Below are 25,402 nucleotides of genomic sequence, written 5' to 3' on the forward strand. Positions count from 1 at the left end.
AAATTAAGAATTAACTTTAAATACTGACCTGATACAATACTGATTTTGGCGGAAACTCATTTTTTTTATGGCGTTTCTCGCGTTGTGAAACCAAACTCTTCAATTGGACATTTATCAGTGTGATAATATCTACCTTAAAGGACCAAAACCATCCTTCGGAAAATTTTATTGGAAGTGTAAATAATCGTTTTTTTTATTTAGAGCCGAGTCCCGTTCGTTTGCATGGAGAGGGGGTGGAGTTTATGACTTGTACTGCAGCCAGCACACCTGGTTTTAACACTCCTCCCCCTAAAATTGTCCTTTTTTTACTAGCAGAACCTCTATATTATTAGCTCCTGGTAAGCTTAGAGACCGTTTAAGAAGATTAAAAATACCGGTAGTCAAGAATTTAGGACAATAGGTTTGTAGAACCCGATAATCGTGCTCTCCCTGAAGCTAGTGTGTAGCCTATTTTTGCATCCAGAATTAAATTGTTGTTTTTAACATGAGTAGCAATGCCGTATTTAAATTTGAACCCATAGTAGATACAGATTCTGAGTTTTTTTGGTGAGCAAGATCTTTGGTACATTGCTGTTGTCTAAGATGTGATCTATGAGTCTTGCTTTTGCCTGGTACATTTACATGTAAGCTAAATGTTACATTTGGCAGACGCTTTTATCCAATGCAACCTGGATGAAACAAGTGCATTAGAAGGTATACAATATCTTTTTAGTATGCGTGTTGTTTTTTGTGCTACTAATGCAATGCTTTACCACTGAGCATTACAGGAGCAAGACCCGGGGGATAGTTCCTGAGTGTGTGTGTGTGGGGGGGGGGGGGGTAACCCCCAGTAATCAAATCTCAAAATTACGCCCCTCCAATATTTATACAATGATCAATGAAAAACATCACCAATGTTTAAACCAAATATACGTCCTTGCTTGGCACATGAATTTGATTTTGAGCCCTTTTGGATATCTTCGCAGCATTGCATAACGCCTGATTAAAATGATTTAAAAGCCCTTTAAATTATTTTATGCACTTAGCCGTGCACTTCACTTACCGCTAAGTTAATATCTATTTATTATGGTTAAATGTGCCAAACTTGGATTTATAATTCTTGTGAAGTATGTGCTCAACTCACCAAGAATGCAAATATGCTGCATATAATGTACACACTGTTCAATAGTGTACATGCGAAGTGTATTGACCCAGGGCCCCCTGTAGTGAGTGCAGCATCATATGAATGTTACGTAAGTGTTAGCCAGCTGTGGAATGCACTCCACTTAATGCCTGTATAATCCAGTGCTGCTGCTGATAGTCCTGCAGGGTGAACTCTTCTTTCATCGGTCTCTTCACAACTCCCATACCAACACTATTACTGAAAGATTAGTGAATAGAGCAGTCCCCAGTACTACAATACCATGAGTAGAGTGCTCCCTTAATAATCATTGTTCCTAAGTCGTCCTGACTTGGCTATTTTTAGTCCTGTTCACAAAGCATTTCTTTTGTGATTTTGTGTGTCATGAAAAACAGGATTTACAATGTGAAGCTCCTCCTCTGTCCATCAACACCGTTTATGGAAGGAAAGCTGCCATTCAGAAATCATCATGATGTCATAACCATTTAGCACATTAAAGGCTTTGATGCACTGCTAATCTTTTAAATGTAGACCAATTTTAAGTATTTATAGTTAATGTGCTTTGTCTTAAAAAAGGTAATTTGCATATTAAGGACTTAGGGTGATAGTGGTAATAGTGATGCTTCTCTGTTTGTTTGTTTTTTCGTTTTGGTGGGGGAAGCTTAACCTAATTTTAGGTTTTATTGACCAACATAAAATGGAGGGCAAATGATTGAGCTACATTCTCAGATAAAGAGGTACAAAGGCTGTCATTGGGGCAGTGCCCTTTTAAAAAAAGTACACCTTTGCACCTAAAGGGTGCATATTAGGACCTTAAATGGTACCGTGCCAGTGACAGCTTATGTACCCTTTTCTGACAGTCAAAGTGATATGTGACCTGTTTGCCAAGCTGAAGGCCACACTAGCTGTTCAACATGAAATAATGGCAAACTGCTGAGTAAATTCTCTGTGCTGCCTATCATTTTTATATATTGTGTATGTAATAATATCATGTGAATAGATTTTTCTATTCTAAGTACAATTAATGAGTTTTTAATGACATTTTTATCAGGGATGCATGATAACTGCTTATTTTTAATATTATCGGTTATCGGTCTGATAGCAAAATTAGGCCGATAAATGAAAGCCGATAAATTATGGATTATTTTGGTTTGTCGAACCACTTCACTTGCTCATTGCTGGCAATGTGGAGTTTTGATTGGTGCTTTTTGTGACATAGCACGAAGATGACACGTGTTGCGGGCTTAAGAAGAGTATGCTAGTCTAGCGCAAAGACAAGATGTCCGCGGTCTGCGAGTTTTTCATTGTGAAAATAATATGAATATTTATCGGCCTATAGATATTGGTAATCGGCCCCCAAATATAAAGAGTTATCGGTATCGGCCAAAAGTTCCATATCGGTGCATCCCTAATTTTTATCTCTGGACTCCTTGTGGTGCAGGGAACATTTGGGAGTATGTATTACAATATCTAGCAATCTATACACAACATGCATACTACACATAGTATGTGTAAAAGTATTTAATTCCTAACATTTTCATTATTTGGGAAGTTTTAATGTTTAGCTTTTTTATTTGTAACACTTCAGGACTGGCAACACTGAAAAAATATTTATTCAATTTACTCAATTTTTTCTTTAAGGTACGTGTTTGCAATCAATTTATTTAAGCTTCATTTAAGCACAAAATTTAGAAAAATAAAAAAAATTAAAAACTTTTGTTTAAATGTAGCTTAAATAAATTGATTGCAACCACTTACTTTTAAAAAATTAGTAAATTGTAGTACACTGAAAAAAAAACGATTCATTCAATTTACTTTTTTTAGGTAAGTGGTTGCAATCAATTTATTTAAGCTTCATTTAAGCACAGAAAATGAGAAAAAATAAATAAAATAAAAAACTTTTGCTAAAATCAAGCTTAAATAAATTTATTGCAACCACTTACTTTAAAAAAAAATAGTAAATTAAATGAATCATCTTTTTTTCAGTGGGGGGGTTATGGGTCTTTCACATAGGAAGCGGTGTGCGCTGCGCTGCGCTATGAAACCCTTTCAATTCAATGGCTTGCGCCGCGCGAGGGCGGTTTGTTGTTGCGCCGAGTAAAGCGCGAGCTCACGCCGCGGTCAAAGTTCAAAATAGTTTAACTTTTGCGCTGCGCTCTGTGACGATTACCCGCGCGGCCAATAGAAACGGGGCATCCTAACAAGGAAAATGGAAGAAAGCTTATACTCGGGATTCTCAGAGCTTTATAATACAAGTTTATGCTCCTACAGAGACATCGGAAGGAAAGCCGTCTCATGGAAACACGTAGCAATTCAATTCAAGTGGCATGTCAGGTGTGTTTTAAGTCAAGCAGCATGTTGTAGGTATACTTAAAGTTACGTGAAATGGAGACGAGCAACATCAGTCTCTGTATTCCTCGTCGACTATTTAACGCAAATATAAACACTGTAGTAATTTATTAAAAACCCCGCCTACTTTGGTCTGGCCATCAGAGCACAAATCGCTTGGCTGCGCCGAACCCAGCGGCGAGCGCAGCGCACACCGCATCCTATGTGAAAGCCGCATTACTATTTAAAGGAAGATGTTTTGATTAATATTGGTATCCAAACTAATGGAGAAGCACCATTCACTTCCATAGTATTATTCTTTTCCTACTATGGAAGTCAATGGTGCTTCTGATTGGTTTGGTTATTATTAACATTCCTCAAAATATCTTCCATTGTGTACATCAAAACAAAGACATTTTTTTTGCAGTTTTGTAATAACATGAGATGTAATGTAGTATAGTAGTTGTTGTTTCTCCTATACCCCCAAAACCGTACCTGCTCCTGTCTGGGCATGCTAAGACACATGGTGTGTCTCGCCCTATTCAGGTTCAGCTTGTTTTGCTTTGTAGGAATATATCTACATAGTCTCTTGTGCTTTTCTCTCAACAACATGCCCTCAGCCACCTGCCTGAAAACAACAGGGATAATGATTGGCTAGTAATAAGGTTCGGGACATCATTGGCTGTTGCTCGTTCACAACACATTTTTTACAACCGGCTCATTTCGTACTACTTCAAGCTATGTAAAAGCCTTTCAAGTTGGTGCAGGTTACAGGGTTGTTGCTTTGCTTCGAGTAAATGATCTGGAATTAACGGCATTGAGGACACAGCATCCTGCATCATATCGATTTATTTGATTCATCTCACAAGATCGTTTACCAATTCAGATATTGGCTTTACTGTAAGAAATATGTTTGTGTTTTCTTGTATTAAAATGACAGTCAAAGTGAAATTTGACCAGTTTGCCAGGCTGAAGGCCACACTAGCTGTGTTCAAATGAAATAATGGCAAACTGCTGAGTAAATTCTGGGTGCTGCCTATCATTTTATATATTGTGTATGTAATAATATCATTTTTCTATTCTAAGTACAATTAATGAGTTTTTAATTACATTTTTATTTCTGGACTCCTTGGGGTGCAGGGAACATTTGGCAGTATGTAGTACAATATCTAGCATTCTATACACACAGTATGCATACTACACATAGTAAATGTATTTAATTCCTAACATTTCCATTATTTTGGAAGTTTTAATGTTTAGCTTTTTTATTTGTAATACAGTTAACACTTCATGCTCCTTTCAAAACCGATGTGCTTAAGGGGGTCTTCCAGCAGATGGCGCCGTAACATTGAGCCATAATTTGCCCCTGATGTGTATTCAAACTAGAGTTTACCACGTAGTGTCATATCATATGGTTCATTAGTACATAAGTGGTGTGTGGTATTATTACTCTGTATAATGGTGCAGAAATATGCCTATTTAAATACGATTATCATTAATGTTTCATGTGAATATTTAAAATGTAATTGAATTACACACATAAAATGTATGTCTTTTGTTACTGCTCATAAAATGCTCAGTTTACCTCTTTTCCGCTGTGGGTTTGGAGTGGGCGAGTCCCTCTCATCTTGGGTGTCGGTGTTGGCAGGAAGTGGGTGAAACGGGGAGGCCATACACTTTCCTCCCTGTAAGCTTTTTTTAGGGTTATAGTAAGCACTATTAACAATACACAACAATATAGTTTTTAATGCACATTGCCGTTCTCTCCAAGATTAGATTAAAGGATCCCTTGATATTTGAGGCTCAGTCAGAGTAAGCTTGAGTTGCATGTTCTCCGACCATTTAAGTGTTCTGATAAAATACTGAAGATATAGCCATGGAGAATTAAAATCTAGATCAGCGTTTACAGAAATGATGGATGCAGTGCAGAGAGATTTCAATCAGGATGAAGGATGCTTAGGGAGGTAAAGAGTCATGTCGCTGTGAGCATTTCGGGAGAATAGGCGCTGAAGCTCATTTGTTCTGTCAGCAGGAATTCAGAGTTGTCTGGTGCATTGATGATGATGTCATCAAAGTGGGACGAAAGGTTATATTCGTGTCTGATGATGTAAAACTCTACTATCAAAGGAGCTGTTAATGCATATATCAGACTTAGATATGTGTTTCATGTTTATGTGGGTATGGTTTTATTTTTTAGTTTCACTTCACTCATTGATTTTACTTTAATTTGAATCTTTGATATGACCTCACTCAAGGTTATATTTTCACAAAATATTCTTTATATTATTTAGGATGATTTTATGCTTCGTGGTAGTAAACCTCTCTTCTAAAACCTATTTCTGATCTCGTCCTAAGTGGACAGCTAGAGCTAAGTATGTGTGCTAGTAGTCAAATCCTCTCTGTTGTTTTCCAGGGTGGGGAATTCATTAGCATGGATCTATTTTTGGAATCGGTGTCATGGTAAACTGAGAATGAGATGGATGTGCTAGCTTTAGTCCCAGAGATATGCTGGTGATTTTGATGTATGGGATATTTTTGCCTGAAATAATCTGCACCAAAGTGAAATGACTTCCCAGGCTGATTTTTGCATTCTGAGAGGTTTGCGTTTCATTTAAACCAATCAGATTTTTGCACGTCAGTACTCTAGTCCCTTGACGGCGAGTGTAGCACAGTGCTTCGTTCTTTCCAGTGGCTGTTTGGGATGGATTGATGCTAAATTTGCAGTGCTTGGTTTTATAGGCAGTAAGTTAGACTGGGTGGAGCTCTTTCTGAGCTCACGCTTCTAAACCAAACCTCATCCTTTCCCTTTTCACTTAGAAGAACAAAGTCAGTAGTGTTTTCTATATTCAGTTCTCATTTACAATAAGTATACAAAAATCACTTTCAGAAATGGCGTGAATACCTTTGAAAGGCTTTATTAGAGCTAAACGCAAGAAAGTTAGAACAGTTAAGAGATGTAATGAATGAAAAGCGGGCTATGGGAATTGGGAATAACCCCAAACTCACATGTACCAAACTGTGCTACTGCTTTTTGGTAATAGTAATGACCTGAATTTGCATTTACATGTATGCATTTGGCAGACACTTTTATCCGAAGCAACAATGCTTTCAAAGCATACATTTTAGCATTATGTGTGTTCCCTTGACCCATGACCTTACACAATGCTGTCCCTCTGTGTCATTCGCTGTACCTTATTCTCATTGATATAGGTAATTTTTTTTCTCTTTCATATAGACCCATCCACTCTGATAGAGACCAAACAGTAACTACTTAAATCTAGTATTGTAAGTAACTATCAAGTTGGGCTTGCACAGTCTCTGTGTTGATAGACATTACAAATACTTGACAGTTGCATAACTTCCTGATGAGATCTTTCTGATGGAACGCCAGTGGACGCTACTAAGGCCATGTTTACATTAGAGCATTTGCGTTTTAAAACTGCATTTTATAATGAAAACGATCCTCGTTTATACTGGCATTTTAAAAAGAATCTTCATCCACACTATACACCACCATAAACGCATTAAACATGACCAATCACGTAACTGGGCATGCGCATATAAGTGTAAAATAACTTATTACTCTAATAATAGCTTACCTTTGCACGTTTACGCAGCCTAGGGGTGTGCGATATTGACAAAAAGTCATGCATGGGTCCTTTGCTGGCAACTATAACAGACACTATTTTTGAACCTATAAAAATGTGTTTGGGAAAGTCTTATACTGTTCTATTTCCCCCCTACAACATATTAATATGATTAATAGGTTAATTTTGATTTTGATTTTATAACTAAACAGAAAGGTCTTTATGATTTAAAAAGAAAGCATTCAAGTGAACAGTACTAAACAGTAGCGAACTTGAAGCAAAAATAAATTTCAGCAAATTGCAAACTTCAATCAAACATAGTAAGAGGTGAAGTATTGCTTTAGCCTACCAGAAATGCTTATTGCATTCATTTTTAAAAGTGTGCGAGGTCCGTGCACGTCCTCCGCTAGCAACACACAAATAGCTAATGCGCCTAAACGAGCATTATATATTAATGACGTTGAGTTTATTGTTTTTATTAATTTATATTCACAAAACTTATCAACAAAACATCGATTAAAATTAAGAGACAAATTATCTGGAACGAAATTCATTTTAAAGTAGCAAACAAAACTTACATTAAACTGGAAAATAATGTCTGACCCATTACAATTCTCCCTTCATATTGGCCTTTACAACGCCTATATTGCGTTTAAAATTACAGTCTATCTTTCGTAAGCTAACTAAATTTAAACAAAACATAAACACTTATACTGTTCTAGCTCCCCCTACAACATATTAATATGATTAATAGGTTAATTTTGATTTTATAACTAAACAGAAAGGTCTTTATGATTTAAAAAGAAAGCATTCTAAACAGTAGCGAACTTGAAGCAAAAATAAATTGAAGCAAATGCAAACTTCAATCAGAGGTGAAGTATAGCTTTAGCCTACCAGAAATGCTTATTGCATTAATTTTTAAAAGTGTGCGAGGTCCGTGCACTTCCTCCGCTAGCAACACACAAATAGCTAAAAGCCAAGCGCCTAAACGAGCATTATATTAATGACGTTGAGTTTATTGTTTTTATTAATTTATATTCACAAAACTTATCAACAAAATATCGATTAAAATTAAGAGACCAATTATATGAAACGAAATTCCTTTTAAAGTAGCAAACAAAACTTACATTAAACTGGAAAATAATGTCTGACCCATTACAATTCTCCCTTCATATTGGCCTTTGCAACGCATATGGCGTATAAAATTACAGTCTATCTTTCGTAAGCTAATTAAATTTAAACAAAACATAAACACATTAAACCCAACAATACTCAAACATTAATATAAAACAGACATTATCTATAAGGATACATGTTAAAACAATCCGATATAGCGTTTATAATAGCTGGTTGGTAGATGTTTACTATTTTTGGCAAAACCTCCGTTGCAAACCAACATTTACATCAATAAAATAATTTTTTCTTTGAAAATGATGCGCTGTCACGTTAATATCAGCTGTTCGTTTACATAAGACTCCGTCTACGTTCATTTACACTCAGAGCAATGTCTCAGTTCTCAAACTAAAACAGGGTCTTCAGCGTTTGCGAACGAATCCGTTTATGAGGGTCGAAAACGGTGATGTAGTGTAGATGAAAGGCGTAAACGTAGCAAAAGTAACGCGTTTTAAAGCATAAACGCATTAATGTAAACATAGCCTAAAGCTCTCTCCAGGAAACATACTCTCTTACTGTGTAACCGGGTTCAGCTTACCAGTGCTTAAAGGGGACATTTCACAAGATGTAAAATAAATCTTTGGTGTCCCCAGAGTGTGTATGTGAAGTTTAAGCTCAAAATAGCATATAGATAATTTATATAGCATTTTCAAATTGCCACTTTGTAGGTGTGAGCAAAAATGTGCCATTTTTGGGTGTGTCCTTTAAAATGCAAATGAGCTGATCTCTGCTCTAAATGGCAATGTCGTGGTTGGATGATTAAGGGGTTGTATTATCCCCTTCTGACATCACAAGGGGAGCCAAATTTCAATTACCTATTTTTTCACATGCTTGCAGGGAATGGTTTACCAGTCACTGTCACTGGGTTGATCTTTTTTACATTTTCTAGGCTCATAGAAGCACTGGGGACCCAATTATAGCACTTAAACATGGAAAAAGTCAGATTTTCATGATATTATCCCCTTTAAGTAAAAGACAGTGATAAGACAGTAATAACAGTCGATGTAGTGTTAACTTTGTTTATTATTACTACGGTATGATATTCGAGTAAAGTATCAGTTACCTACACACAACAAGAGTGGGAGACAGATTTGGCCCAGAATAGTAGTTGTAGCATGATTGGAGTCCTTATAGCTTGAGAATTAAGTGGTTCTGACCAATATCAAATGCTAAGAGTCGTTCTCCGTTATCTATTTACTAATTTAAGGATGTTACGAAATCTGTACCTTAGTGTTGTAGTTCTTGAGACCGAAGACCACTTTTTAAAGGTCTTGGTCGCATCTTGGAATCGACCGCATTTTGTCTCGGTCTCAGACAAAGAGGACTCTGAATTTTATTTCAAGAGCACAACTGATGGCACATCACACATTTATTTTTTATCATTAATTTTATTCAGTTTATTCAGGTTTGGCATATGATGTTGGCATTGTTTAAGCATTGTTTAAGTTTCTCCCAATGACAATTTTTCTAATTTTATTACCAATAACACCTGCATTGTGTTAAGTGGACGGCAAGCCATGGAAAGACAGTTCAGATGAAATGGTTAAGTTGATTTCAGCTCTTTAGTATTTGTTCACTTTTATTTGCTTATAGACAAAGATAAATTCCCACATATCTGCAATGCCTTTGATTATTTTATCAACTTCTCTAATGGCATACGCACGCACGCACGCACACACACACACACACACACACACACACACACACACACACACACACACACAGTGCCTAATCATATGTATATTCCACATGTTATCATAAGTGTTTGTGCACTGGTCTTGTGACTTGCACTGATCTTGATCTTGACTTGGTCTCGGCCCTTTAAAGTCTTGGTCTTGTCTCGGTCTTGGCCGGTCTTGGTCATAACTTGGTCTCGGTTTAGGTGGTCTTGACTACAACACTACTGTACCTCTTCAATGTTCTTTAAAGCAAGGTACACAGCATCGGGCACTTTCAGCGTTGCCTTTACACTTTTTCGAAGTGTTCTGCACTGTTGGCTAAAGTCACCAAGCTTTTTTGCTGATTTAGGGGCGATTCAAATTTCGCGTCTAAAACCGCACGGAAAACGCCACCGTTGGGTGGTCCTTGTCACATGACCTGCGGTGCGCTTGCGGCATTCTGAAAAGTTCAAATGTTTTTAACTAGATGCAGTGCGGACGCGCCTGGAAAAATTAGCGTTTCGCACTGCGAATAACTATCAAAAATCTGCTTATTATAGAAAACTGTTTTCATGCTAATCAATAAACCGACTATGCCGACCACTGCGTTAACATGGGACTTGGAGATTTGTCAGGTAACTCAGGTTTCTCGGAGGCAGTGACATCACCACCTGACCTATACTACATAAAAGTCGTTTAAAAAGCCAACGGCATATCTGTTTTAAGCTATACTGTTGTATCTCTTCTCGTGTCTGCATATGTTTTCGCAGTTTCTCTGCTAACTGCTTTAGTCGAACGGAGACTTTTATGCGTTACTTTGCGCTTACTTAGACATGCTCAAATGAACAAAACTGCGAGAAAGCCTCTTAAGGTGTTTACATGGCACGCAAAATTTTTCTTGCGTAATTTTTATGGGCTTTCCCGATAAAAGAAAACTGTTTTACGCGTTGACATGACCACACGTGTTATCAGTTTATTAAGCATAAGACTGTGCATGTAAACGCACTCATTCTTTGCTACATCGTCTGCATTGGTTTGGTGGTGTGTCCCCACCCTAATGAATGAGACCTATGATTCAAAGTGATAGTGTTTGTCTACTCCAGAACAGTAAAAGCAAGTATATTAGTGATGTAATTGCAGTAAATGTGGTGAATTTTGATAGCGGCTGTAAATATAGGGAGTCTTGTATTTTCACTCTAGTTCAGATTATTTCATCTTTATTTCTTTTTGGTAAATCAGCACATGGAATTTGGTATGTTTTGATGAATATGAAATTGAAATCAGATTCTCAGTACACAGGTTCCCCGTCCCATAAAGACATTTTTTCCAGTCAGCATATAACACCCATTTCATAAAAAATAATATTTGAGGAAGGTTTCTTGCGGCTTTGCATCAAACAGAAAGGGTTGGCTGCTGGTTGACGCAGCACATAAACACAGGAAAGCTGTTAGTGTATGTGCAAGCACCTCGGGAAATGGCTCCACAGGGCCCAAACAATGCATCGGTACATTCCTGCTGTTCTTTCACTTAAAGAACAGGAAGTAGTGAAAGTACAGACCCCCAAAAAAACAAACTTTAACCCCAAATTTTCCCACAGAAGCAAAGACATGTTATATAATATAGAAACTATTATTCTAGTTGTGCTTTTAGGACAGTGTTACACAAATATATTTACTTGCTTAATAATAGTTTGCTTAGTTGAGGTCATGCATTGGGTATAGTGACCTTCGTAATACTTTGATTGATGTTTATTTGAATTGAGCTTAAAATGAAAGCTGTAGAAACTAACATTTATTTAAACCGTAATGTAAAGTAAATTGTTGCCGAATTTTCATTCATCTTTGGCCAAACATGTGGCAAGTATGGGAAACCCTGCGTTTACGCTTTCACAGTTTTGTTGTTCTCCTTTCAAGTGTCTGTGAAAGTGCTGAACCTAAAACAAACTTTTCAACTCCTTATTGTTCCCAGGGTGGGTATTGCTGTCCATCATGCTGCATGAGCGTTGTCTCTTCATCTTTCAGTCAAGGGCTTGGTAATCTACATGGTTTTGGCCTCCTCCAGACCTTCTTATCGGCTCCACCAGGCAAGAGAGGAACTTATCCAAAGACCACAGCTGTAAACTTAAGATCCTTTTACCACCGGGCTGTGTAGTTCTTGAAGAACGTATTGCTGGCTTGACAGACTGCGTCGATGTTTGCAACCGTGTTTATTTTTGACGACGTCTTAAGGAAAGTGGGGTGAGGAAACGTTTGTTGAGTTCGTAAGGAAGGTTCTGAGCGGTGCTCAAATGGCAGAGACGGAGGAAGATGCCCGTAATCTCCTCTGGAACATCTTTCACAGGTACTCAGTACTTTTCAAAAAACGTATTTAGTAAGGTTTCTCATCAGTAGTTTTTGCAGAACCTCATAAAGAGCGCTGTGTTGGCAACTTGGCATGTTTGCTAAAGAGAATATTGACAGAAATCTGATCTGTTTCACTGAGATCAGCTCAAATACACATATTAAGCTATAGATTTAAGCTAGTGTCTACTTGGATCTACTAAAGAATAGTTACCTTAAAAAAAATAAAATTTGCATGTTGTTTTCCAATACAATTGTTTTGTTTTAGCAAAGACAAAGTGTCATAAAAACAGTACATTTCCTTGTTATAATCCAAGCCTATGTTTAAATGTTAGTGCATTTTAATTTTAAAACGCATGACTTTTGCAATGGTAAAAGGTACAGTATGGGTTTTTGCGGCATCTAGTGGTGAGATTGCGAGTTGCAACCAACCTCAATTTCGAAACGCAAGAAGCTACGATAGCTGCCACAGGACAAACATGTTGTCATCTAGGACAAACATGTTGTCATCTGAGACAACATAAAGGGGGGAACACGCTGTGTAGAAAAGTTTGTCCGTTTAGGGCTACTGTAGAAACATGACGCTGATTTTCATGTAGGGGGACCCACGGTGTATGGAGATAAAAATGGCTCATTCTAAGGTAAAAAAAAATGATACAGTTAATTATGTAAGGTCTTATACACCACTGATAATATAGTTATGTATATTATATTGCATTTCTGTCAAGAGATCCTCTTTAAAGTTACACATTGGATCTTTCAGCCTTAGCATATAACTCCATTTTAATTCTTCCTGATTCAATTTTTAAAAACTCTTCCTATTCACTTTTAATGGGTGAAGTCATGCGTTGCCGAACTAAATTGTGGGTCCGTAGGCGCTGCGTCAGTGCTGTTGCTCACGGAAGAAGTTGAACATTTCTCAACTTTTCAAGCAGCAACGCGTGCGTCAGCAAATCAGATTGCCTTATGCAAATAACCTAGGCAGAGCCAGCCAATTACGTTTATGGAAGACCGGAGCATGTGCTGCGGCCACTGTAATTGGCTGTTGGCCACGCTTCAGACAAGCCTTCCGTCAAGCGTTAACGCTTTCGCAGCGTGTGAATGTACTGTAAAAGGGATTGCACACTGGCCGCACAGTTGCCACGTGGAGTCACGTCTAGGACAACTCAGAGGTATCGTAAACCGGAAGTGCACATTAAATAACACGAGCTTCGTCAGATAGCGTCTACTTCAAAATGCTAAATATACGTTAGCAGCCAATGTTAATCGTTAATGATTTGGGTCAAATATGATGTTATTTAATGTTAAACTGTGTGAGTAGCGCTGTGTGGCGTGAAAGGGATTTGAGCAACTTTCTGAGTCAAAGCTGGGTGGCGCGGACAGGCGCCACCTGGTGGTGCCGATGTGCGGCGCGGACAGGCGCCACCTGGTGGTGCCGATGTGCATATACTCATAGAAAACAATGTGGTTTTTTTTTTAGAACGGCGTGGCGCTGAGCTGCGCGGCCGGTGTGCGACCCCCTTAAGAGTGTTTGTCTAAGCTCCGCCCACAGGAATACGTCAGTCAGCTCAAATGGCTCAGGCTAAGCTGCTGTCGAATCACAACACACTTAACAAGCCACACAATCAGAACTCGTTACGTGAAACATGAACATTTGTTATATTGCGCACTGTAAACACAAACAAAGCTTTAAAACACAGGAAGAACGGGACCTTTAAAATGAAAATGCTCTAGTGTAAACAGGGCCCAAGTCTCCTGAAGACATGCAATAAAGCTTGGCATATTAGTACATGAGTTATATGGTGTATTTCAGTGATGATCTTGGTCATGGCAGTAAAATCACTGTACGTTTATCATATAGACACACTCGCATCACCTTTTTTGTTTCATGGAAGAAAGGCAATACTGAGTTAGACTGACATGAGGGTGAGAAAATTAACTAAATTTTGTTTTGGGGATATTTTGTCAAAACAAATAAAATAAATAAATTTGCACATTTTACTCCATCATTTCAGGTCCTTTGTGACTAAAAATATCTACAAGATATTTTTGGTCATTTGTGGGCTGAAAGGCAGGTGGCTATCTTAAATTCCTAAAGCATTAGAGCTAAGAAAACATTTAGCGGCGTGTATACTATATACGCTTTTGCGTCACTGCTTGCGCAAGCAAGCTTTTCTTTTTCTTTCACCTGTAGAGGCAATGAAAGAAACTTCTGTTTTGCCTCGTTCTTACCTCCCTGTCCTTGATTTTTTTTGGCCCTGTTACACAAATGCAGCCTGTGAAGGCTCTTAGTCAGTGTTAGGCCCATCTACTCCCACCCGTCCTGTCTGCTTACACAGCCCCTCATTATTTTCATCACTCCCACGTACAACCTGACGTCCAGACCTCAATTTAGAAAGCACTTTTTGCAGTCTCTCCTGCTTTTTCCACTACTTTTTTTCAGTGTGACCTTTCTACAATGATGATTGATGGTATGTGCTAGTGTTTAGGAGATGCAAACAACTGCGTAGTAAAGTAATGGGATGTTGAGTAACACAAAAAACCCTTCAGGACTAGTGACCTGTGTCATGTGTGTGGTTGCTTTGGTGTGTTTTTTTCTTTAGGTATTTTCTGGATGTTTATTTATTTAGATTCAGATATAGTGTATGTATTTATATGCAGAAATGCTAAAGAGGGCACATGCATGCAGCCAGGAAGCCTGTGAGTCTCCATTTGTTTGTCTGTCTTGGCATGGTGTTAAGATGACGAAAATACTAGTCCTGGAGCCAGACCGACTCTTTAAGTGTCAAGTCTGAACATGCAAGCTCTGCAGGAAAATTCAAGTCTGGTGTTCCAGTGTAAATGAGTTTGTCTTAACTTGAATTGCTATGTTTTACTTCATCTTTTTGCCTTTCTGTTAAAGGGAATTTATATTTCCTCACCCTCATGTTGTTACAAACCTGTATACATTTATGAAGGAAGATATTTTTAAGGAATGTTTTTGGCCAAACCGTTCATGAGCCCCATTCACTTCCACAGTATTCTTTTTTCCTACTGTGGAGATGAATGGGGCTCGTGATCGGTTTGGTTGCGGATATTCCTCAGGATATCTTCCTCTGTTCTGTATTCATCAATACAAAGGAATTTGTGCAGGTTTGTAACAACATGAGGGTGAATAAATGATGACAGATTTTTCATTTTTGGGGTGAACTATCCCTTTAAGGAAATGGTTTATGGGCTGTTGACATGACAGGTTGAGCATTTATAGCAGTGTCCTGCGTGATATACCGCTCCATATAAAAGTAATTTAACACAGCGTTTCCGAATTATTTTGCTGTTACTCATGCAGTTTATGTGACCAACATGGAATTGTCACACTGCATAAACTGATTTAAAAAGCTGGAAAGTAAAGATACCCTTTCCTGTTTACATACATGCACACTAAAAATCAATGTAAATATTAGTTTTATTGGTATATTAACTGCAACCTTTACAACAAGTAACCATGGTTTTACTACAATTAAAAACACTGTTACTATAGTTAAACCATGGTTACAACAAAAACCTGCTTAGGTGCTATACAAAACCATGGTTGATTAGTTTGTCTCCGTTTTAAATGTGACTTTGGTATAAACTGTGATGATATGTATGGAGGAAAATGCTATTATGCTGTGCACAAACCCTGCACATGTCCATTATACGGCACGAGTCATACGAATGACTTTTTTTTACAGTACTAATATTTCACCTTGGCCCCTCCCACACGTCCTCCGATTGGCTAGAAGTTGCGCTGAGAGAGAAACACAGCAGCGCGACTGTTCCTCGTGCAGCACTACTGTAAACTCTGCCTTCACTTTATCAGAATCCATGATCGCGTGCAGAAACGCGTTAACACGGGGAATATGGTTGGGGATCACAGCATAAGCAGCGAGAGCGCGCTCTCTCAGAGGTCTCCTAAAAACGGACTAAGCTGTAAAATGGTGCTTCAGGCGGTCGGGAAAGTTTTGAGGTAAATGTCTCCGCTGATGATTTACTGTTTAAACGATTTTTTCGCTCAACTCTTCCAGTGCGCGTGACGTGTGCGCGAGTCTAAATTTGCCAGAGGAATGTGCGCGCGTCAGTTGACTGAATGGAAGTTTCCACTAATGTTTATTGCTACCAGCCCGCTCCGGTGTGCGCGTTCACCGGGCGTCTCAAAGCTGTGATGTTATCTGTGTGTGTGTATAGATGCATTCATCCTGTATCGTACCTGTGGACCATCATTGGCTTAAAACCTTGGAGCTGCCTACCTAGACAGCATTTGTGTAGACATCATATGCGTGGGTGTATGTTTATGATTCAGTTGTTAGTTGGATTGTTTGGGAGTAATAATGATATTCAGTTTTGCAGTACTACTAATAGGAATTTTGCGGATGCAGTGCAATCTGATTTGTTTGTACAATAAAGGTAGAAATGATGCAAAATCATAAATATTTTATTTTGCATCATACATTTTAAAACAAACTTTTATCCATGTTTTTTATCCACAAGCCCACTAAATGTATACCAATTATATATGCTTGCTGTACATGCATTAAATGCCCAAAAATGCTCTTGAGTCTGCCCGCTTACTTATATGTACCATAGAGTCTTAATTTATCTTATTTGCACAGTGTATGATTGTGATTTAAAGCCCTCAGGAGGTCAAGTTTGGCTAAAAAGGCAATAGTGATAGTTCTTTAGCGAGTCACCTTTACTTGGTTTTGCCATGTGCGTTATCTATCTACTTTATTCAATAAGTAATAAAGTGCAATCCAGTTTATCAGATAGAGATTAGGTTTGTTTTGTAGACTGTCTCTGGCCACAGGTGAGCTGTAACATCACCTACTGGAAGAAAATATCTCTTCCTCTTCTATCAGTTAATCATTTAACAAACTCTGATGCTGTCCTACAAGTGCATGTCATTAGGGATTAATATGGAGAAGTCATCCCACCTTTGAATTTTGTTTACAATGTGCAGGGTTTGTATAAATGCGCATCGCATGATATCCTGGGATGCATATATAGCATATGTGTGTGTGTGTGTGCACTAACAATTATATTAGTTGTAAGATAATAAATGCAACATTAACAAAAGTCTTTTCATTCAAGGATTAAAGTATAATAAATGACCCTAATTCCTAAATTTGTCAATTTACTATTGGTGTGTGTGTGCGTGCGTGCATGCGCAGCATGTGTGTTTGTGTGTGATTGCACCTTGACATGTTAACCTAGGTTTATCTTTAAAAATGTGTGTGGTGTGTGTGTGTGTGTGTGTGTGTGTGTGTGTGTGTGTGTGTGTGTGTGTGTGTGTGTGTGTGTGTGTGTGTGTGTATATATATCAACATTACAGTATTTTGCAAGCTGATAATAAATGTTTTCATAACTTTAAAATAAATCTGTTTTATTAAGCCAAACATCTATTGCACAGCTGTTCAAGTGAATTGGGGTACTGTTTTTCCTAACAAAACTGTAAACTTCCATATATGTTGTTGACATCTATCCAATTTTAGTCTCTAAAAACAGTTCTGGCATGCTTATTGGCAGTGTGTTCCCACAGACTGTGGCTTTTCAGAGAAAGCACTAATTTGATGTTTCTAAAATAGTCTTTAAATGGCAGCTTTAAGGCCCTGGAGCATTGGTGGCTGCCTGGTCGGTCCGGAGTCTGCTTCACAAAATAGCGTTTCTTTAGCTTATAATAATCGTGATGGCTAAATCTGATCTAACAGATTTGGTATTGTGTATAAACTAGGAATAACTTTAAAAAAAAAGTGAATAATTCCTTATTTGAAGGTGTTTGACGTTTACGTCGCCTGAGGGAGGGAAAGGATTATGCCGTAAACCTTACTGACATTTAGCATAGGAATTTTAAAATGATGTTGCTTTTTGTCTTTTGTTTTGGTACGTGAAGGTCAGTTCATGCGCAGCATGCTACTTTTTCTGAATAGTTTAAATAGTTTACATTCTGGTTGAGAAGTGGTTTAGATTATTGCAGCTTTATTTTAAAATTCAATCACAACAGGAGGTATTTAATAACTACAAATGAAAATACATATTTGCGAATCAAAATTTCCGGTTTTATTTGATCCTAGAAAAATGTATACATATTGCCCCAATAAAGTATGGAATGAATTTTATCTCCGTCTTGACTTTAAAAGTAGGAAAATGCGCCATTGATGTCGCTGGAATGTTTTTCAATAAGTCTCGCCCATAATACACTAGGTATGTCGTCTTTCTTGAGTTTTGCCAAAAATAAAAATAGGCTTTAGTATGCAAAAAAAAGATGCTTAGTTGAACGTTTAAGATTGTTTTTGCATGGTTTTCATGTCGCTGCTTGCTGTCAGTGGAACACTATCTGTGATCATATATCAAATGAACATTGATAACAGCTGTGCGAGTTCCGTTGCCACAAAGTCCATCTGAAATAATGTCCGCATAGGAACAATCTACATGTCCTTCATTTTGGCAGCCTGCAGCTCATTGTTTGTTTGTGATCACAGACAGGAAGTAGACCACAGCTAATAAGCATGTACATTGCATCATTTGACTTTCCTGAAAACCACTCGCATGGATTAAAGTATTCCTGAGGAAAAAAACCTCTGTGCCAGTATCTGTACAGTCTGATGTTCTCCACCCTCTTTAATTGACCATAAATGGAGTAAAATGATGGCAGGTCAGTAATCAGTCCTTAATCATAATCAAACCGCAGTGACCAGAGCCATGTGCTTGAATTGGGCAGTGCAGTCATGGGTACTGCATGTTCCCTAACAACTTCTTAGTCATGACTAAAATTCACATTTATTAGTGCTTATTGTCTCTCATGGTTGTACAGCACTCGGCCTGCGATGTCTGAGGGAAAATTAGCCTTCAGATGATGTAGCATCATGCCGAATGCTTAAATGTAAGCATGTATTGCCTAGTTCTCTTTATTTCTTGTATGCAAGTGGCATTGCAGAACTGTATTGTATTCATTGTAGCAAAGCAACAAAGTACTTCAAAGCTTCTTCTATAAGGAGTAAGAGGCATATATGTTAGAGTAGGTGTCCTCAGGACTCAACCTTCTTGAAAAAGCCTCTTGTAGTCTCTGAAGAAAACAAGAAAGCAACCTATCTAACATACAGTACATAAAAGCAGGAAAATGAGAGACAGATGAATGTATTTTCTAAAAAAGGTTTGAAAATTGGTGTGTATCATGCATTCAGAGGTACTACCTACACTCTAAAAATAAACAGTGCTTGTATTTTTTTTTTTTTTTTTTGCATTTTCTCTGCATTGCTGATTTTTTTAAAAAAAACCTTTAGATTGCTTTTATTTGAGGAGGTCTGTCCCCTATACTGGATGGGAATATAGTAAGCAAGAGAGTGGCACAACCTAACAATTTTTGGCTTTAGCTCTGTCATTCAAAAAATATTGAAGTTAAATTAAAAAAATTATACAATTAACACGCACACACATATCTGCTACAAATGAACACTAAAAGTTTGCTTGTTTGGAACCTACTGCTATCGTTCAATTACACCGTAAGTGACAGGAGTGCAAATTTTACAACTTGCCCCATAGGTGGGGTTCATTGTAACAAACAGAGGGTTTGTTGTAACATGTTGTATAAACAAAAATAATGCAATAAAATTCTGTCTATATACTCGGGCTGGGCAAAAAAAAAGATTTTTCAATTAATCATTTTTTTTTAAACGTGGTCGATTCAAAATCGATTCTCAAAGAGCAAAATTGATTTTTTTCCCCCATATTTATATCCGCAAACATTGAACGTAAGATTAACGTTAATCTAATTACTAGTCTTCTTCACTAGATGTCACCCTCTTTTTTGCCTTGCATGATGTTACCAAGGAGCGAGAGGGGAGCATGTCATTCGTTCATTTAGTGCTTAAAATGGAGGTTTCAGGTGCTTTATCGACGTTGATGCCACCTTCACATAAAAAGTGTGTGGTATGGAGGAGGTATGGAAGCATTTTAGATTTCGCAAGCAAGACAACGACGATAGTGTTGTGACTTCTAATTTCTTTTTATTAATTACCCACTTGTAAACTGCTGTTCACTGTTCTTTTTGATTAATATAGAATTTGTATTAAATATATGTTCATTGAGTTGAATTGAGAATCGAGTATAAAAACCGTCCCGAGAACCGGAATCAAAAATTGAACCGAGAATCGAAATTGAATCGATGGCTTGTGACTCGAAATCGATTTGGAACATCTGATATCCAGCCCTACTATATACTAAAGGATATTGTTTATATATCTGCCTATAATAGATAAAAATCCACACATTCATCCATCCATGATCCTTCATCTAACCATCCTTGTATTATGCATCAATGCTTATAAATAGTTACAAAAAAATCATAATTGTGAGTTATTTAACAATTTTAATTAATAGTTGTGTATATTGTTTTCATTGTATCATCATTGTATACCTGAGGCGTAATTGTAACACTGTGTTACAACTAACTACGCTGTGTAATTATATAAGGTATATAAGGTTGGATTTGGTGACTTACACACCAACTCAAACTCACAGGAGATCATCTTCTGACAGTAAGAGAAAAAGACCAAAAGCACACATTGCTCTGCCCTGTCTAAATATGTAAAGTAGCCGTGTTACAACAATTAACCCCGTGCTAGTTTGTGACCCGCTCACCCCTACCAATCAGTAAACAGTTGACATGGCAAACTATGCTACTACTCTTACTATACTAAGCTAGGACAACACATCTTGTTTACTGCAAATCATCAATTTGCATTCAGAGTCGTCAATCAACAACTAAGCTTTTCTTTAACATTGTAAACAATTGTTCTATGTAGCCAAATCTAAATATATTTAGTTCCTAACGCTGCGAAAGTCCTCCGGTGTTTCTAGTTGTTTAGATCTTATACAACTGTACTGATTCTTATCTGTTCATGTGCTAACCTGTCAAAATAATATGTAGGACCCCTTAGGGGTCCACAGAAAATTTCAAGCGAAAGAAAACAAAGCAAAAAGATCGGATATGAGATCGGATATGAGTTTCTATCCAAAAATCCTCCACAGGCGGTCTGGATTCAGCCTTTGCATTGGGGTATCGTGTTAAGTTGTGCCGTGCCATTTACAGTAACAGTTCAGTGGCCTTTCCTTGAAAGCAGTTTCCTGCTTTTAATGCCATGGTCTTCCTGGAATCGGGAACAGTTTGTTTAAAATGTCTGAAAATGGGAACTAAATAAGCCAAGGACATTTTGTAGGGAAGTTGTATAGTATGCATTTGTGAGAACCACAAACTTTAAAAATTATTTCATAAATTATAGCCAACTTCTTTATGCCTATAACTGACATTTAAACCAACAATATATCATTTGTACACCTTGGTCAGAGAGATGCACCGACAAATTGATCACTATGTTCGAATAGCCAGTGCAAGATTGCAGTCTCTAATTGACTAATTTCAATTGGTTTAGGTAGTGAAATGATCCATGTAGTTCATAGAAACAGGACTCTTCTACTGTTACAGACCCACATAACTGTGTAAAGAGGACTTGGCAATAGCCAGAGGCCTGCGGCTCTCGGCGCTAGGTTTCTGGAAGGATTGTTGACGGTGGTAGTTAGTGGTAAACGTGGGTAAAAGACTCATTGGAAGGCTCCTGTGTGTTTAGCAGCACAGAGGTTTCGGGACCGGTCTCTTCGGCATTAGAGCGACAAGGCCGGGCTCTGTGTGGAGAGGATAAACTGGCCCAGGGCCCCGCAGTCAAACAACATGGGAGCAGCTGTCTAAAGAGCAGGGAAGCACACAGACACTGCTTTTATATCATGTTGCTGTTATTGGATGGATTTGCGGTAGAACAGTATATGATATGATACATTTTCCCATTTCTATACCACTAAAAAAAGTTGGTATCAGAAAGTGTTAATGAGCAGGATTTTTCGCTCATTTGAATAATAAACAACGCACACAGTTTTTCATGACCTACTCAAAGTTGTCTAAACTGTAGCTACTGTTTGTCATGGGGCGGGGGTTAGTTTTAAATTGAATGCTTAATTAATATGTGTGTTTTAAAGGTGGTGTGAGGTAACTGTTGGCTCCCAAGCTCTGGTTTTCTAATAAAGCAGCTCTTGTACTTTCTAGTTAAGAGCTATTGGACTGTTTCATGTATTACTCCCCCCCCCCAAAACAGGGGCTTTGGCGGGGCGTTTGATGTTTAGAATGGGTGTGGTACAGACGACTGGGAAGGGAAGGGGTGGTGGGCATGCTGGTAATATAAGCCGCCTGTGCTAAAAATAAACGTGGAAGGAAAAGACTGGATGTCTGTGGTCTTGTCGCTAATTACAGGGCAAGAGTACAGACGTGCAGTGGAAAAATGCGTGTGCGCCGACTGTACTTTTGTTGCATTTAGTCCGCAACAAAAGGTGTTTGTGTGTGTGGTTGCGTAAACCTAACTTGTCCTAGCATTGGTTTTAACTATATTTAACTATTTAATTTAACTTTGTGTCATCCCTTTAAAGTACTAGTGATGCACCGATATAAAAATTTTGGCTCAAGTTTTTGTATAATTGTATTAATATTAAGACTTTTTCCTGATTTTAACTACAAACCAATACAAAAATCAAACTTTTTGAAAGTAACACAACAAAATGGAATGAAAATAAAACAAACTAAATATTCTTCATTTAGATACATGCAAAAAAGAATAACTTAACAGCTTTTTATCTAAATAATGTAAAATAAAAAAAAAAATAAAAAAATTATATGCAAAAAAAATCGGCCAAAATGTCAGTGCATCCCAACCCTAAAGCATTTACCGAAGTCTACACGTTGAATTTTTTATTTTAAAAAATTAAAACTATATGCAGTCAAATACATGTAATACATTTTTAGCTTTATCATCCAGACTTGGCTGTATTGAATCTTGTGCGCTAGCGACTACGCCTGTGCCTTTTTCAAAGCCGTTCTTTTACAACTTTTGTAGTATTTTAACCTTTGTTCACCCATGTTTCGCCCAATACAGGAAGGGCAAAGGGAAGCCCAATGGAAAGAAGCCGACCCCCGAAGAGAAAAAGCATTACTTGGATGCCGAGTACACCAAAGTAAGAGTCGTCGATTTTGACCTCAAGGAGCTGGTGGTGCTACCGAGGGAGATCGACCTGAACGAATGGCTCGCCAGCAACAGTAGGTGTCTCTCGTGACCTCATCCTCCTTTTCTTAATTGGGATTAAAGCCACCTTTCCACTGTACACGGCAAATGATGTCAGATAAACCGGAAGTCATTCATTTCTTATGGAAACTCGCAAAGGGACTGCGTGAGGTACCGACCATCTGCGGATGTGTAATTTTCGGATCCATTTTGAGCGTTGAATCTGTTAAAAAACTTGAACTTGTGTGACTACATCGCATGTGATACAGTGACCAGAAGTTATGTATTTCAGTGTATTCCAATCAAAACTGTGCGAGGTGAAAATGAATAATCAATTTTTTGTTTAACTTTATCAGTAAAATTTGAATCCTTAAAAAAAGCAATTACTGATAAGTAATACATTATTAATTTAGTATGTATACGTTATTATTTTAATCTTGTCTCTAAATGTTCTCTCCTAAAATATTAGAATGAAGCCTCTTGGGCTGTAATGAGCTTCTCTCGGATTTACATTTTAACAGAACCTTCATTACTACTGCCACTAGGGGGCGAACTCCGACAGTCATGTCCGAATGTCGTGCTCAGTGATAAGGTGGCTTATAACGTTGAAATGATATTTGGACAATTCCTTTTTTTTTTGCTCTTTGATACAGGATCACATATTTGCTTCTATTCATCGCATGCCCCTAATGCTAATTTTGTCATTTAGCTTGGTCCTAAAAGTCAATCAGTGCAGTTTATTTAAAAATATATTTACAATCCACATTATCTTAAATTGAAACTAAATCATAGTCTACTGTAATTTAAACTACTACTTTATAGATTTGTCATGCGGGTGGTTTGTTGTTGTTAGTCTGGGAAAAGGTGGTGGTTTTGTCTTGTCCCGTTGTGTCTAGTTTGGGCGGTGTTTTGAAAACAGCCCTTTCAATCGTAGAGAATGCATGACCTCACTTGATAGTTACATAATTTTAAGATCAAATGAGTTCAAAATAACATTCCTAAGCCCAGGAATCTAACCATTGTTTGCATTTCCCTCGATTTTATCGTGAAAGAAAGCACACGGGAAGCCGTGAAACATGAGTTCATTTAGAAATATTATTCTTTGCAAATGTCCCAAATGCTTGTTAAACCAAATCGCTACATTTTATAGTTCATTAAAGCTGTTCATTTAACTTCACTGTACTGCTTGATCTTTAATGCGTTCCCTCTGAAATAAGTTGCTTATATGGTTTTGGGATCTTGTTTCTTCATTCCTTACAACATTTCAAATAATGTAAAATACATACAGCATTGATTTGATTGCATTTTTTAATATTATAACAGTCTTATACAGTTTAATCAAGCATATGGCAAACATATAACCCACTGCATTAGACCTTGACATTGTGTTGATATCTTGATATAATTCAAAGATCTCGCTTATCTTTGTCGTTCCAGCCACGACTTTCTTCAATCTCATCAACCTACAGTACAGCACAATCTCAGAGTTCTGCACGGGGGATACGTGTCCTGCCATGACAGCCTACAGCACGTAAGGAGCACAGATATATGATCTATTATTCATCCTGTCTCTGTTATCCATTATTAAGCCTGGAGACTTGCTAAGAGGTGCAGAGTGGCAACTCTACACTTTCCTTTGACAGGTGACTCTCAGGGGTCACGACCTGAGGCTGAGAGCATGACCTGTATGTTTGATCTCAAGATGAGGCAGGAGAGCTGATTATCGGAGTATTGATGCTGAATGGAGCATTTTAAAGGAGTGATTTAAAGGGACACTCCACTTTTTTTGAAAATATGCTCATTTTCCAGCTCCCCTGGAATCCATTCAGCTGATCTCCGGATCTGGCGGTACCTCTTTTAGCATAGCTTAGCCCAATCCATTGAATCTGATTAGACCATTAGCATCGCGCATAAAAAAAATAACCAAAGAGTTTTGATATATTTTCTATTTAAAACGTGACTCTTCTGTAGTTACATTTTGTACTAAGACTGACGGAGAATTAAAAGTCCTAGGCAGACTCTTATTCTGGCGTAATAATCAAGGATTTTGCTGCTGTGGCATGGCAGCGGGAGGCGCAAT

The 25,402-nt window shown here is 37.8% G+C and overlaps 1 protein-coding gene across 3 annotated transcripts in view; it reads left to right on the forward strand.

Moving 5' to 3' along the window:
- mob2b (MOB kinase activator 2b) overlaps positions 1–25,402 on the forward strand; it is a 41,079-nt gene that overhangs the window by 10,610 nt on the left and 5,067 nt on the right. Inside the window, exons 2-4 of one of the 3 annotated variants that reach the window (XM_055173592.2) lie at positions 11,835–12,206; positions 23,197–23,357; positions 24,760–24,853. In XM_055173592.2, the coding sequence (XP_055029567.2) occupies positions 12,154–12,206; positions 23,197–23,357; positions 24,760–24,853 (308 nt within the window). In that variant the 5' untranslated portion in view covers positions 11,835–12,153. Of the gene's footprint in view, positions 1–11,834; positions 12,207–15,990; positions 16,194–23,196; positions 23,358–24,759; positions 24,854–25,402 lie in introns of those variants that run through there. The other 2 variants (XM_055173591.2, XM_055173593.2) reach the window with 2 other exon arrangements.

This window comes from Misgurnus anguillicaudatus, chromosome 15 (assembly GCF_027580225.2).
Source record: "Misgurnus anguillicaudatus chromosome 15, ASM2758022v2, whole genome shotgun sequence".
NCBI classification, from domain to species: Eukaryota; Metazoa; Chordata; class Actinopteri; order Cypriniformes; family Cobitidae; genus Misgurnus; species Misgurnus anguillicaudatus.